Genomic DNA, 17,113 nt, shown 5'->3' with positions numbered 1-17,113 from the left:
TGATACACACTTTGACTTATGATGAGAAAGAGCAGATCATCAAGGTGGTGAAAAACTATTTTTGGGACTCTATAATATCTCAGAAAAGAAGAGTCTGTCACCAATTAAATGTCTCCTACAGATGTTAAGATTATAGATCATAGAGGTAAAAGATAACCCTCCAACAGAAAGTCAGATATTAGGAACCACATCAAATCCCTGTCTGTGGTTGATTGTCACTATTGTCGGAATAGCAGTAAGAGAAAATACTTATCATCAATATGATATGATTTAGTGAGATAAGGCTTTAACTAGATCACGTAGAATACTACAAGTACCATGATAGTGAACCTGGGAAGCTAGTTTCCATGAGACAATTTTCACAAACAAGTTTAACTATGGATTTCATGTCACAAAAAAAGATCAATATGTCTTTATGTGTTCAATAAGAAAATAATTGTCGGCAGATGTCAATAACAAAAGTAAAGAAGAATACAACGTCCACCGCATTCGCAAAGATGGAACAAAAGGTCATAAGAAAATCGATAAAGACAAAGCTAAAAATGATCAATCGCCTCAATGTTTCACGATGGATCTTGGTAAAATACTGATCATAAGTTTGGAGTTGGGGCAATTATACTATTATATTTACTTCATATGATATATCTCTTAGAAAAACTACAAAGGCATGAAGGTACTGGTTATTAGGAAGCATCAGAAATTGCTACTTGTTTAAGGAGACACTAAGTTTTATTGAGAAAAAAAAGGATTTACGTACTATTCTGACACTGAATCCGGCCAGAATCGTGGTGGAATTTTGTCTGTAATGTTTTTACAAGTTGTAGACCGCCCGCCCATAACGGTAATAAACGAAAAGTTTATGGAATCAAGGGACTCTTAAATGGAATGTGATTCAGTAAACTCCACCAAAGAGGCTCTAGGTAGCTAGTGTATATATTCACGCCGAAACCTTGGTACATGGTAGCAATAATAGCTAAGACTAGGAAACCATACCCCAAAGTTGTTCAAATGGCATATACAGATATTTTGGATTTTAAACAAATCAGTTGCCCAGTTATAACAAACAAAACTTCCGAAAATGACGAAAAAGTAAAAAGTGGCTAAAAGTTAAATAGTCTCAGTATCGCAAAAGCAACACTAAAACAATATACTATAAATAGCAGCTCGGTGATAATCACTAATTGATTGAACTGCGGCTTCGGAATCAAGCCAGAATTGATAATATATCACTCTCTACAAAGCCAAGCTCAAGATCAACAAAGAAAAATTACAAAATTTAATGTGTAAAAAGGGCATCCGCTGACCACAACTTCTACATAAATTTGCAGACAGTAGAAAAAATTAATGATTAAGACAAAAGCGACTTTTCTTATTTCTTATATCTTTTGATATATAAATGCATCTAAATGTTCCTGATTTTAGGCCTCTCCTGTTTTAAAATTAGTTTTTTAATAATTTTTTGAAGAAAGTCGATACCTCAAATTTTATCTCTCTTCTAAAAATTATTAAAAAACTTCTTCTAAAATAGAACATGAAAAATAAATAAACTACAAACCAACTTATTATCTAATGGATCTAGATGGAGTTGATAGAACTGCTTAAAAATATTTTATATCTAAAGAAGTTTGATTGTATTGTTCTGGCAAATCCACCTTACTATTATTTTAGTTTTCAAAAACTATAGTAATTTCCTATAAACCAGGTATTGTCTAGAATATCTAAATAACAGATGGTAAATAACATTCAATTCCAATTATTAAAAAGTTTTCATCATCCTGGTCAAGTAAATATTCTAACTTTTTTCCTGTCTTATATCAAACAAAAATTATGTTTTCTGTACTAAGAAGAAGAAGAGAAAGTGATCCAAATCGGCCTGAAACTAGCTCAAAGCGATGACGTAAATGATAAAATTGATGATGATCGTTATATAAACTCATAAACATTACCAAATATGAATTTGATGTTATCCATTGACATTACAAAAAAAGAAGAAATATAAAAAATGTCATTTTAGAATCAAATAACATACGTCACGTTAACCAATATGTTGAGCCTTAAAATTAAAAGTGAATTAGTTTACTTCTGAAACACAAAAATGCTTGAAGGAAATGTTTTTGAAGACGCTAGCTTTTGGTTGTTACAAAGCAATCATCTTTGTATCCAGACATGTCTCCTGGTCGGAAAAAGGATTAGTTCCAGATATACTTGAGAAACCACCTCCAAATGTATTAAAAGTGAAGTATCCTAGGGCGACAGTTAAAGATGGAGCGATTATTCCAGCGAGATACACAAAATTAGCTCCAAAAGTGATTTGGAATGTTGACAAAAAAGGTGAATAATATGATTTCTTCTTTGGGTTCTAGTTTGGACCAAAATTTTTGACTTCAATTCATCATATCAGCTGTTCAGTTTAGATGTGATCAAGATGTAAATGTACATGATTTTATCATGAAAAAGTAAACAGGTAACATCTTACAAAGAAATTTCGTTCGCATTTATCCCAACGTTAATTTTCTATCTAAAGCAATTCTGGAAGGATTCTTTCGATTTTTTCTAAATAGCTTCCATCTGTTTCATAGTAGAGTTCTCAACGTATCAAAACATCTCCAGTTTAGCACATTTTCCATTTTCGGCAAGACTTTTATTGGCCTAGAAGACGCGAAGCAAAAGCGACTTATGTCAAGAAGTCAGGTTTCGTTCGTCGTACATCGTGAGTAGAAAATACAAATTTAAATTGATGCAGCTGATGTTCTGATTCCATACCGAACATTCACACCTAATATAATTATCAATTCTCATATTCTCTCAACTTTTATAGACGAAAATGTAATTACATTTAACCAATTCACTTGACTTCAATAGTTCAACTCTCTTGTTTTTTTTTGTGGTGTCAATCTATCTCAAATAGAACTTGGTATGGGAAAGCTGTGAATATATTACATGATGTTGATTTATTCTGTAAAACTACACACACATATCACAAACAGGACGACTATATCATGGCTTAGTGCTAGGTCCTCTCTTGTAGAGCATCTTGTATGAGATACTGAACCTGACATGACTAGGGGACGCACGTCTCATACCATTGTGGCAAATTACCTAGAGGATCAACTTTCGATACAGTCCTCGATAATATCTGTAGGTTAATAGACTCAGTCGGCCTAAAATTAGCAGAACACAAAACAGAGGCTCTACCGATTGTCAACAGAAAACCAACGGAGATGATTTAGCTGCAAATTTAAAAGCAGGCAATCACATTCTCACTTTTCATACGATACTTGGGAATGATGATTAATGCCCTATCGAACTTCAATAATCAAAGCTCATGAATATAAATGCCTCTTGAGCAAGGAACATCTCAACTCGGCTTATGCTGAACCAAAGTAGAAAAGTGGAGCTGTCTTGTCGATAATTACATCTGTGAACACATATGGAATTTCCATCTAGGCAGACGCATTACAGACGCAAGAATCAGAATGGAACTGGACATCAGTCAATCGATTGAGCGCCTACCACAAAATATCCGATGACGCTTAGCTACCTATACAGAAAGATGAATGACTACCTGACTCAAATACTCTCTGGACACGGATACTTGAGAGAACCTTTCCATAGGTTCAAACTTAAAGATTCCCCGAAGCACTCGACCTATGCAGGAGTCAATGCAAGTGCGTTTATTCGAGTTTCAGCATGCTTCGTCGCAACTATGAGGCTGCACTATAAGAACCAGTAGCGCGTAGGGATATGCTGGAGGCTAAGCCCTCAACGGACACCACATAGTCAGCAACGAAACCTTTCGTCGTTATAGTGTTGAAGTAACTCTATGAAGAGAGAAAAAAAAAGAAAAAAGTAAAATCGAGAAGAAAGAAGCAACTGATGGAAGAGCTGTAAAGCTGGATCTTTTTTTCCCGAAGTAATTCTTAACAGCGGTTCGGTGGGGAAACAGAGGCCAAAGATAGCCCTGATGATACGTAAGAGTGTTTTTACGTTTAAAAACTCAGCAACGCATACTTTCTAAATCGTGAAACAACTATTTGATACAAGTAAAATAAAAATTATAGATATATTTTTGTTATAGGAACTCATTACAGCTTGGTTATGACAGATATAGACGCTCCCAGTCGACAAAAACCGTTCCTACGAGAATGGCATCACTGGTTAGTGGTTAATATTCCAGATAATCACTTTGAAAAAGGAGATACTTTAACTGAATATATTGGAGCCGGTCCTCCGAAAGGCACGGGATTACATCGATTCGTATTCTTATTATTGAAGCAACCGAATAGTATAAGCTTTCCTAGTTACAGAATAAGCAAAACGCATTATAAAGGAAGACCAAAATTTCAAACACAAACGTTTATAAAGAAATACAATATGGAAATATACGCTGGTACTTTTTTTGAAGCGGAGTATGATGAATTTGTAGATGAGGTTCATAAACAAATACGTTTAGCAGAATATCTGGATCTGACGAAGTCTCAAACATTTTAGAAATCGATTTGTTAATTTCATTATCCCTTTTCTTAAATAAAAGAAGTCATAATAAATTTATCATTCGTAAATTAATGGACAATGTGATTTAAATATAGATAAGAAAAAATCTGGGATTGAACTTGATCTTGAAGTTGTTTTATTTAATATTCCTTTCTAATCAATATTTCGATTCATGTAATAAAAGTAAAGACATGTTTTTTTTTCTAATTATTGCACACATAGGTAAATAGAATTTTGAACCGCATTCTGGAATGTTGAAATACTTACCTTTATTACTATTATAAATTATAATTATAATAGTAAAGTAAAGTAAAAGTTCAGTTACGCAAAACCTATAGTTTTCTATTGATAACGAAATATGAATATTGATTTTCATTTTGCGTTACAACATTTTATTTAATGAAGCATAGGTTTTTTAAAATTACAATCTCGGGCTTACTCACACTAATAACAATATGAAATATATTGTGATTGATTTGATATTATACAAAACATGACCTACTTTATTTGTCGTCACGTTACACATTCAAACAAATCAAATGAATGTTCTTGTAATCTCTAAATCGAAAAAAATAGATTAATTTCACATACTAAATCATAAATCTATTTTAAAACTTGAGTTGGAGATGGCTGTGTTCAAAATGTATATTTCAGAACACACATTCCAGGGCAATCAAAAGAACTATTACCGAGCTGATTTACCCGAACACTTTGAACGCGACGAAATTGAACATAACCTTATGATGTTCGAATCAATCATTGACTGTAGGTTACTTCCATCTCAACACATTTAGAGAAGTACAAGGTCGCTTAAATTAAATAACTGACATTGTAAAAAGTGGAACAGAACAGTCATCAGTTGAGGATATTTCCAATTATATTAAATGTATAACAATATTGCTTATAATATTCTATCTCAAATGCTTCCTTCTTGCAAACTCTCATTCTCTATTACATCTCAGATGCAAAGAAAAAGAAATAGACAAAGAGCTGGAGAAGGAAAATATAGTGAGATACATAAAAGCACAAAGACTCAACTGAGCTGGGCATATAATGTGAAGAAAACCAACTGAAATGATCAAAAAAATAACACAATGGACCCCATTATGGCCAAGGAGAAGAGGCAGGCCGAGAAAGACTTGAAGAAACTAAATAGAAGAATACTGGAGGGCAAAATGCCTGAACCAAAAGGAATAGAAAATAATAACAAAAGCATCGAATACAAACGGTAAACTATGATGATGATGACATCTCGGTTATCAGAATTCTTGCTTCTTTCAATATATTTCCCGATAATGTCGACCAATTTTCTCATTAATCTAAGCGAAGCTCTAACTATTCGAATTACCTAATAGATAAATGTACAACATAAAGTGTTGATCGAAGGCAGTTGCTGTGGGAAAACTTATGGGCTTTTCTTTTTTGGTGGAGCAACAGTAACTGGTACTTCTCTATACTCTACAAGTATACTCCAAAATTGTAGATATAGGTCTCAAAATATCAAGTGCAAATGGATTACTTTAGATGGTGCCATATTCTGAATGTGCATTTTTTTATAGTAAGGTAACTGTAGTTGGTACATCTTGATACTATACAAAACAGCTCTTCCTCCAGGTGGAAGTAGATGAACCGTAGAAACTATTTTTTCTGCCTGACTGACCAATTTATAACTGAACGCTGAATTAGCCGTACGACTTTTTATGGTTTGCATGATTACCCAATCTAACTCCGCGTAGTTTCTTCTATTATGGTTAATAAAGGCGCGTATGTTTGTGCATTCATAACCAACTGCTGCTACAATTAACGTATGTCGTAATAGTTTTGACACAAAATTTAGGAGTTCAACAATTGATTGTGATAATACAATGTCAAAATGACTTTGTAAACAAAAAATTATAATTATTTCCCTGACATTAGTTAGTTCTGTCCTGTTTTATGTCAACTGCATTAAAATATTTTATACGTTGTAAATGAGAAAATACGTTTATCATTTGGTTAGACAGATCCGTAAACGTGACATAGTTCGAAGTTTTCAAAACCAAAATGAGCCTCTGAGCCTCCCAAAAAAAGAGAAGTCAAGAATTTCAACCTGAGAACGTACTAAAGAGAGAGTCAGGTTTTCCGAAAGAAAATTAGCTCTTGAATACCATAATGTAGCTGTAGATTTTGAGAGAGATATCAACAAGTGCTTCAGTAAATTAGTTGATTTCGTACGTTAAAATCACGCAGGAGATAATATGATATTTTGATCGGACTTAGCGTCCTGCTATTATGTAAGGGTAACTCTAAATTACAGATTTTTGGCATTTTTATCTCACAAAATATATGATCGAAGATGTCAAGCAAAAAATATGGAATGATTACTGTAGATATTTTGAAAAATACGCGAAATAGATGTTGAAGTCATCCTATACATATTGAGAGATATTCGCAAAAAATCACGCTTAGTTGAGGGACACGGGACACTCTATTTAGTTTAAATTACTAAGTCGTTAATTTTGGCAAATAAAAAAAGTTTCATTAAAGATACTTATTACTAGAGTATATGGTTAGAAATTTTGTGGCAAAACTATTGAGACATACGTTACTCGAGAGACAATGATCAACTATCTTATCATCTTGAAGTAGGTGAGACCGGGAATAGTTGGCCAGAGGGGCAGGTAAACTAAGCAGCAATAACTCTTCATCGTCACTTGTTTCTCATTAACAAATTTCGAGCAATTTGTGCGAACTAAGCCGCTGTAGTTGCGTAGCGTTCGAGAGTGGTATCACATGTTGAGTTTTTGTACTCGATAAGTCTGTTAGAAACAATTCCTATACTGCACAGCTTGCCACACTGTAATCTAGGTATAATAGCATAAACGGTACATCAAAGAAATACCAAATTTCACAAAAAACGAGGCATCTTTATTTAACTAAACTTAAACCAAACCTAGAAAGTAATCAGTGGAGCTGAATCGAACCCTGAACACATAAAAAATAAGTAGATATTTAGCGATTGACACCATATGAGACACACAAATTTGCATTCGAATACGCAAAGAAGAATAATAATAGCCTGAATACAAAATTATCTACAGGCAAAGCTAGGATATTCCTATGTTAGCTTGTAATTAGTTCTTTGATAACAAGAAAGCAGTTAACGAACGAATAAATCTAAGTCTAGGTAATATTTGGGATTTTGATGAGATGGGACTTAGATCAGTTTATGTGTAATCGGGTCAAAGCTCATCAGTGTATTAAAAACTTGACTTCTGCTGAAAGAGGCACTTTTAGTAACAATTGATGTAGCTTTTTCTTAATGCGGGTTCTGTAAGTTCAAAAACTGATACTAACCCATCTGAGTGGATGGATTCATAAAATTCAAAAGGCATTTTGTGAAAGGCTTCAAATCCAGTGAAGAAAAGCCTATATTTCTGCTCTTGGATAACCACGACTTACATTTATGTATCGAGGTATTTGATTATTTCAAATGAGGTTACAATTTTGACATTTCCCGCTCATTGTAGCCACTATAACCACTTGACGGATGCGTTAAAGGCATTATGAAAAAGTTTTTCAATAAAACCATCGACAACTGGCTAGCTAGTCGCTTTGGTAAAACAATCACAATTTACGATGTTCCGGAATTGTTAAAAACAACTTTACTAATGCAAAAGTAAATATAGAAATGCCAAAATTAAAATTTTATATCATTGAGTGCATTTTAATGTTTTATTTTATTCGAACCCTCTTTATTTACACTAATTATGAACTAGATCTACCTACCCCATGTTTATGGTCAACTTACCCGATATGTGGAGTAGGTTGACCAAGCATCAGTGGATTAGAAAATCAACTAAATAAGTATAATAGTATTATAAAGCGATAAGGCTTCCGATAAATTTCAGGTTAATTCACTAACTGTGATTCACTTACTTTAGATACACTGTTTTCATTTCCATTTCTTGACATTTCAAACGCAAAAAAGGAAATAAATGATTTCGGGATTACAATAATACTAGGTTAGGAAAAGTAATTTAGACTAATATATTATAATCGAATCATCTATTATTCATATTAATTATACATTAATCAATAATATAAGTTATGATAAAAGTATAGTGAATAAAATATCTACAGGATGTTAACCAAGCAAGCGGCTTGATTAAGTGAAATAAATTTGATGTTTTGAGTTGAATTCAATCGAAATTTTATTCAAATTATTGATATTTTGGTACGAGTTGATCAATCGTCGTAAGATTGAAAAATCTCTTCGTGAAACTATCTTTTTAATCATAACAGGGAAAAATTTATTGATATCTTCTAATGTTGTTTATACAAGAGAATTACTTCCACGAAATTAGTAAGTTTGTCTGTTATGCTTTCACGCGAAAACGATCATCATGAAACTCGCACATATTCTTGGGGGTACTAGAAGTAACATAAGATGAAAAAAAAAGTATTTTTACGAAGGTATTTGTCTAAAAATCTCAAAATATAGCTTCTTAAACGCCACCTGGCATTCCAATAATGAAGACGGTCACCTCAATATCAAATCCAATTGACTATAGTTTCAGCTGTTTGGAATTTTTCTATATTTATTGTTATTTTTTTCTGTCATTATATTTGCAGTATAAGACTTGAATTGTTGAAGTTAGATGTCATTTTTGTGATTAGATTCTATTCCATCATATTTTATATATCCTTATTTTGTTCTTCTTTAAAAATGCCTCAAAAACGGAGATCTAATATATCTGAAAATTCGTCGCGGGCCCGTGCAGCAAAAGTTGCACGAAATCAAGAATCTTCGGATCACATAGAGCTGAGAAGACAACAGCAAGCAGAGTGATTAAGTGTTTTGAAAAGCAGCTGAAACTCGTCTTTAGGCACAAGTTCGTTCAGAAAGACAAGCTACTTTGCAGGCAGCTAGAGGAGCGATAGAAACGCCGGAACAATCACAGGCGAGAAGAATTCTTAATGCAGAGAGGCAAACCACGCGCCGCCGAAATTTCATGCGTAAGGATTGGTCGGTATTCAATGGTACTGGGTTTTCATTTCAATTGAATATCATAATCATCCTTTGATTGTCATTGGCTCAATGAATAAAAAATGTCACTATTGCGATGCTCTCAAATGTGAAGATGAAACTTCCACCACTTGGTGAACCAGAAGAGAGCCTTTTCTTAAGCAAAATAAGAAAATATAACTCTTGCTTTCAAATGACATCCTTTGGAGTTAATAAACAGATAAGAATACGCAGATTTTCACCAACTTTTACTGTACAAGGGCAGATATATCATCAAATTGGATAATTATTTCCAGAAAATAATAATCAGCATAAATTTTTGCAGGTGTATTTTATGGATGATGAACAAACTGAAGTAAACTATTGTTGCCAATATATTGAAAGAGTAGAAAGAGGAACAGTATTGAAATTCCAACACACACAGCTACAATGTTTTGGTGAAGATCTTAAAAAATGCAATAGACAACTGGTCTTCCGATAATTACAAAGTTGTCATTTATGCTGATCGAATTCCACATTGCGACCATGAGAGGCGTTATAATGCGCCAATGGTCAATGAAGTTGCTGTTTTGGTTACTGGTGACCCGTGCTCTCCACGAGACATAGTGTTTAGGGGCACATGATAATACGCATAAATTTTATGATGCTTTGCAGTATTAATATACAGTAAATCAGCATTATTTTAATATTCCAGTCGTTAATTACAAATTGATAATCCTAGCTAAGCAATAAAATATTGATTCATTCCTATGATCTCAGATACTTATTTGGTGTCATCATTGCGAGCAAAGTTATTAGTTTGATTGTATTTTGAATAACAATATTTCTATCAAAAAAACAACAGCACTGATACATATGAATATCAAATATATCAAAAACGTTGTCGATAGTATATTCATTGTCAGTGCAGAAAATTTATATGTATGCTTTAACTGCGCTAGTGCCATTGCTTTATCATATTTCCTTTTGAATGTGTCAGTAATATGGCTTACAAATCCCGTCTCTTTAAGCGTATTTATAATTTTATTGAATCTAGGGAGAAGATGATGACCTTTTTTGAAACACATACCAAACATTTGCTTAGACGGTTTGGGTTCATTTAAAGTATGTACTAAAGATCTTCCGTCTTTATCAAGACAGGTTGTAGGTAACGTATATTCTAAAGGTTTTAATAATCTTATGGTAACCATATCTTTGTTATGAACTGTTTGGTTGATACACGCTTCGAAAGATCCACAAATCACGATAAGGTTATTTGCGAGTACTTTTTTACTAAATTCTGCAGTGGATTCCTTCAGAATTTCAACGTAGTATTCAGACGGCAATCCAATCTTCAATTTATATTCTAGAAAATCAGTTTCCTTCGTAACTAGCATTTCTGAAAGATCACCTCTCATTATATCGAACATTTTACTTCTATAGACGTTAGTGAATATAAAACAAAACATCATATAACAAAATAACAGAAACTTTAAAGATAAACTTTTTGTATAGACAGGAGTGGCGCCTTCTAATAAGACTCCTAAAATTATATTTAATGTTGAAACATTATTTCCACGATGAACTAATTTAACATTCAAATTAATGAGAATAGTAAATAATGTAACTATACCAAAGAAACAATACCAAATGACAAGATTATATTCTTGATAAAAAATCTGCCAGGATTTATCAACCATTAAATTTGGTACTATATAGACAATTTCGTCTTCTGTTATTGCGTCTGTTTTTGCAGGTAAATCGACCCACATAGAAATAGGTAGAGCATATATATCGTATTTGCCTGTAGTAAATTCTGGGTCTAGCGTATAACAATTAGCAGCATAATTAGATTTAAAATAAACAATTTCCAAATTCATTTTCAGAGCTATCATATTGATAATTTCTATATATATTCCCTCAGCTTCGTTCATTGCGTATGGGGGGTAAAATGAATATACTGCCATAAGTTTGGTAGGTACTTGAGGTTTCATAGTTGTGAAAAAATTCTCAACATTCTCCAGCTTTATTTCATCGAGAATGTACGTATCTTCCTTTTTTTGAAACGTACTATGGAATATTTGATATCTCTCCATTTCTTTATTCTTGTAAACAAATAAAAACTGATAAATGGAATATCTTCTTAGAATATTGATGCAAGAATTAGGTATTTCACTAACAACAAACAAAAATTTAGCTCCTATATCGAACGTTGTTGAATCAAGAAATTTCATCAAAGTATCTGTTATGTTCCCAGAAATAATACATATGCTAGGAATTTGCTTATTCTTAAAAGTGAATTTATCTTCAATGTTGTGATATATTACCGAATACTTGAATATTCTCACATCAACGTTTATCAAATATGCGAAATTTCGTCCGTCCTGTGTATATTCCAAGATATAATTAAGAATATATTCCAGTTCATTACTGTGGGATTCTAAATGAGTTATTCTAGCTGAGCTTGTATAAAACATCACTAAAAATATCACGAAATTAAACGTATTCATAATTTCGAAAATATTTGATTACGTTCTATTCGTTAGCTCTTGAAACACTGATATCTACATCAGTTTTCCAAGCAATTCGATTTTCTGACAGTTAATGAAAAGGGATATAAATGAGCTTGAGATTATAGATAATTCTCGGTTGAAGAAAGAAGGGTCTGTAATTTGAATTCAATCATTAATAATTTGATTTTATCCATACAATTTATCAAAAATCTCCGTATACAAATAATCTACAGGGTGTAATCAATCCAATAGTCTTTTAAAATAATCGTTCTTTTATTATATTTGTATATTTTCCGAAATACTTCGTTTCAATAATATCAACAAATTAAAATATGATTTTTCAACATTTTATGATGAAATTTTGGATAACCTAATTCTATAACCACTCATTTGAATGCAATATCTACCGTGTCCGTAGACAAACCAGTGTAGCCGTGACCTTGTATTGTATAAGGGCTGTTTTCCTTTATTTTGCCGTGATAATTATTGCCGTAAAAATATAGCAACATATTGTTGTGAAATTTCACAAGAAACTTTAAAAAACTACAACTGAAACTTATAATTTATCGAAAAAAGTGAATGACAATTAATGTTTTGAGTGGTTTTTAGTGACCAAGAAGATGTTTTAGTTTATTCACGTTCGAGTCACCCTTCCACGTCGAAACCGGATCATATTTTCATCCGGTTTCATCGATCTGACCGTCGTGTTTGTGCGACTGCTGAATCTGTAGAAATTGACAAAGAATGTTTGTGTCAAAAATTAATGAAACTGGTTCAGTAAAAGGCGCAAAAAAACTACATTTAGGTATAGAGAATATTACATGAAAAATAATTACAGTATTTCTTAAAGACTTCTAAAAATACAAAATATAACAAAGTTTATTATTTTTCCGAAAAAAGTAAAGATCAGACAACAATGTAAATACCACCGTAATATCGCCGTATCAAAAGATCCTTGCGCACGAAAATTTCTAAAAATCGTAGCCGTTTCCTAGATAATTGAGGCGTTTCATACATAAAACTCACTCTGTATATTTTCAGGATCAACAGATAAATTTCATAGTTCTACTTCATGTTTTACTTCATAATTTATCTATGATAAACTTCAACTTGAGGAATTATATACTCCAGCTTTGATATATCCATTGGAATTTTTTCTAATTTCATCAATTGTTTTTTCTTCTATGCGGTTATTGTTGAATGGAAGCCTTGAACGAAACAACCAACATCTAAAATCTTCGGAAAAAATGTGTCATTACAATTCAGATGCCAATGACTCAACATTATTTAAGATGTGGGACGTAGGTGTGTAAATCTATTAGGAAACAATTAATGATACGCTCTCGTATATATTTTATCCTTGATTTTTTTTAGTTATCGTTCATCTTAGTGAATAACAAAATTATGCCTCAATCTTTCACACCTGAACTAGTGTCATATATATATACCCACCTATTAGATCTCGGCGATATAGACAATTTGAGATTATTTTTTTGTTCGAAAAGTTCCGTTAGGCAGTAATTAAACTTTAATTACTTATATCAAAGTGCTGAAAATTAGTTCAATGAAATAACATATGAATAATTAAGGTATCTGTAGGCTATAATTTGTTTTCAAATATTGCCCATTATCAATAAATCATTATAAAGCTATTGAGACCTAAATAGGGTGCAAATTATTTTTATTAACTATGTTTTATATATCCAAATAATAGTTTAAATGATACTTTCAATCAAATTCTGTACATAATTCACTTTTTTGACAACAAAATTAAACCCTCAGAACTTCATCAATGTTTCATGGCTTCTCGAAAATAAGGTGTGATTATACTTACAACTTTTTATTTCATTCTCTATAGAAAGATATTAAATGGAATTATAGAAGGCTCCACTTATGAGTGGGTCAATCACAAAGAAAGATTTGTTTCTGGTAGCGGGGTTCATACCCAAAGGATTAAGGCCAGCTGGAGACCTCTGAGAGCATTCTTCCGCGATAGGCATGTACTTTTAGGAGATTAGGAGGAAAGAATCATAGAATATACATGGCGACGAGAATGTCGTAAATCTGAACCAAAAATAGACCCATTCATTTCATTAACAGAACAAATCAAAAAAGATTTTCAAATGTAAAAGTTATAGATTTAAGTCCAATTAAAATATTAGATTGAAAAAAATTTTTTTTGTTCACCTTTATTTCAGTCTCTAGCACAACCTAACCTAACATAACCTATCCTAACCTAACCTAACCTAACCTAACCTAACCTAACCTAACTTAACCTAACTTAACCTAACTTAACCTAACCTAACCTAACCTAACCTAACCTAACCTAAGCTAAGCTAAGCTAAGCTAAACTAAACTAAACTAAACTAAGCTAAACTAAACTAAACTAAACTAACCTAAACTAACCTAAACTAACCTAAACTAACCAAACTAACCTAAACTAACCTAACCTAAGCTAAGCTAAGCTAAACTAAACTAAACTAAACTAAATTAAACTAAACTAAACTAAACTAACCTAAACTAACCAAACTAACCTAAACTAACCTAACCTTACAAAAATTACTAAATTTTCATTTTATCTATTGATTTTTCGTAAAAATAATGGATTTGCATACTTTTTCCACAGAAACTCTTCTGAGTATGCGTTAATCATCATGACTTTTCACACACAGATAGATCTTGATGAGATCCATCGAACAAAGTTATCCATGGTTCGATATCTGTCAGCCTTCCTCAGATAATGGCCACATCCGGTATCTCCAAAAGTAAATTTTTCCCTTCAAAATAGATATGAATCTATTTTTCGTATCATCAATAATCTATATACAGATTTTCATGATGATGGTTGTGGGGTGGCTTATCATACTAGTGCCAAAAAGTTATTTTTGTAATGGTTATAATGAGATTGGAAAATGTATACTAAGTTTCAAGTACGAAAACATTCCGTTATCTCGAAAGCCGGATATTTATGAATTTTATTTCATAGTATGGTGGACATCATTAAGTTGTTTGCACTGTTGTCAGATCTGTCATGTCATGGAAATATTAACGAATCTTGTTATTTCAAACGGACACAAAAAAAATGATAACAAAAGGACAAATATATATATATATATATATATATATATATATATATATATATATATATATATATATATATATGTATATGATATATAATGATGGGACCACAGAAATTGTTGGACACCGATTTTTGGTAATATTCATTAGATTTTGAGAAAATACAACAATTTTCGTTTGAGAATTATAAATATATTTTCACGATACACAAATTCATCATTTATCAACCCCCTACCGTCATTTTCTTTTTTGGTTCTCCATTTTGCACTCAAATTCCCGAAAGCACATTCAACTGTTCGTCTTGCTCGCTATAGATGATAATTTAAAATTACTCCCTATCGATCGAGGCATGGACCAGAATACATAGTCTTTTAAAAGGTAAGTCTAACAAAAAAATACAAACGGAGCAATTATGTCAGTACCAGGAATTTTTATTTTACTTTGAATATGAAGACTCCCATTTGGTAATTGGTTCATTAACGACCTATCCGAAAATATTCCTCCATTACTCTGTTTGCCGTAACCACCAACATCGATGTGAAGAAATCTGCAACGCACATCGGATAATGCTTGAAGTACAATAGAATGGAACGTTCGTAATTCCAAAATATTCAACCTTTATCTAAAACAATTAGTGAAATTCCGCATTAGAAAAAAAGTCTTTCGCAATTGAAAAGTGTCTTTCAGTCGTCAGATATGGCATATGTTCCTGGTAAAATTCTTTCTTGTAACAAGATGTAAATGGTGTGAATAAAACAGCTATAAATTAAGTAACGTGTATAATTCATTTTCAGTTGACCTAAATGTGACAAACGTTATTAAGAATTGCTGGAGTAGCGGAATATTTTTCGCATGTTTCTACGTGAGTTTCTGATTTATTTTCTTTAATCCTTTGTGAACACCAGTGCCGAGCAATGGAGGTATAAGCTTGATTTACAAAATTGTATAAGTTCCTAGAGAATTGAAGCTTTTTAATTATTCAATCCTTAAGTAAATTGGCACAAAGTATTAAATGTTTGCCGTAACCACCAAAATCGATGTGAAAAAATCTGCAACGCGTGGAGATAATACTTGAATTTCAACAGAATGGAACGTTCGTAATTCCAAAATACTCCGCATTAGAAAAAAATCATTCGCAATTGAGAAGTGTCTTTCAGTCGTCGAAAATGGCATATTTTCCTAGTAAAATTCTTTCCATATTACTCGGCAAACTTCGTAAATCACCTCAAAGTTATTGTCAGCTTTTCTCTGGGTCCAATGCAATCCCGAAAGTTGGAGTATTCTTAAACTTTAAGTTTAATTTTCTCTATAATATAATCAAACGTCGATGGAGACATTCTAAAAAATTTGTTGGTTCTGTCTTGATTCAACAAGAAGCTCCACAAATGCACTCTTTTCACTTCTCCTTGCATATACATCATTTACCGAATATTTTTTTAAGTATTAGACATTTTGTACCTGCTCTCACATAACATAAATATAATGAGGTCCATTTCGACAACTCCACACCGTGAAAAACGTGTCTAATATAACCGCTTCGTTCCAGTATAACCACGACGATATTCTAAATATTTCCCTTATTATACTTTGATGCTTAATACCAAGCTTAAGTTATTATTTAATCCTTTGTGCCTATTTACTTAAGGATTGAATATTTAATTTAATTCTCTATGAACTTATACATTTTTGTAAATCAAGCTTTTACCTCGATTGTTCGACACTGGTGTTCACATGGATTAAAGAAAATAAATCAGAAACTCACGTAGAAACATGCGAAGAATATTCCGCTATTCCAGCAATTCTTAATAACGTTTGTCACATTTAGGTCAACTGAAAATGAATTATGCTCGTTACTTAATTTATAGCTGTTTTATTCACACCATTTACATCAGGCTACAAGAAGGAAAATGCGGACACAAAATAAGATTTTCTTTGTAACTGTTTATATATTATGTGTGTGAATTTCCTTGTTCCAAAACATTATTCCAAAAAAATATCATCGTTATCCTGTCATTAAATTCAATGAAGGGAAATTATAATA

The 17,113-nt window shown here is 32.2% G+C and overlaps 1 protein-coding gene across 1 annotated transcript; it reads left to right on the top strand.

The window, feature by feature from the left end:
- Positions 1-2,023: 2,023 nt before the first annotated feature.
- LOC130895168 (protein D2-like) lies at positions 2,024-4,562 on the top strand. Its single transcript, XM_057802341.1, has 2 exons — positions 2,024-2,331; positions 4,079-4,562. Exons 1-2 carry the CDS (start codon positions 2,109-2,111, stop codon positions 4,489-4,491), a joined length of 636 nt encoding a protein of 211 aa, XP_057658324.1. The 5' UTR covers positions 2,024-2,108; the 3' UTR covers positions 4,492-4,562.
- The last annotated feature ends 12,551 nt before the right edge of the window (positions 4,563-17,113 follow it).

Source organism: Diorhabda carinulata, chromosome 6, assembly GCF_026250575.1.
Source record: "Diorhabda carinulata isolate Delta chromosome 6, icDioCari1.1, whole genome shotgun sequence".
Taxonomy (NCBI): domain Eukaryota; kingdom Metazoa; phylum Arthropoda; class Insecta; order Coleoptera; family Chrysomelidae; genus Diorhabda; species Diorhabda carinulata.
This window is presented reverse-complemented; position numbering and strand designations above follow the sequence as displayed.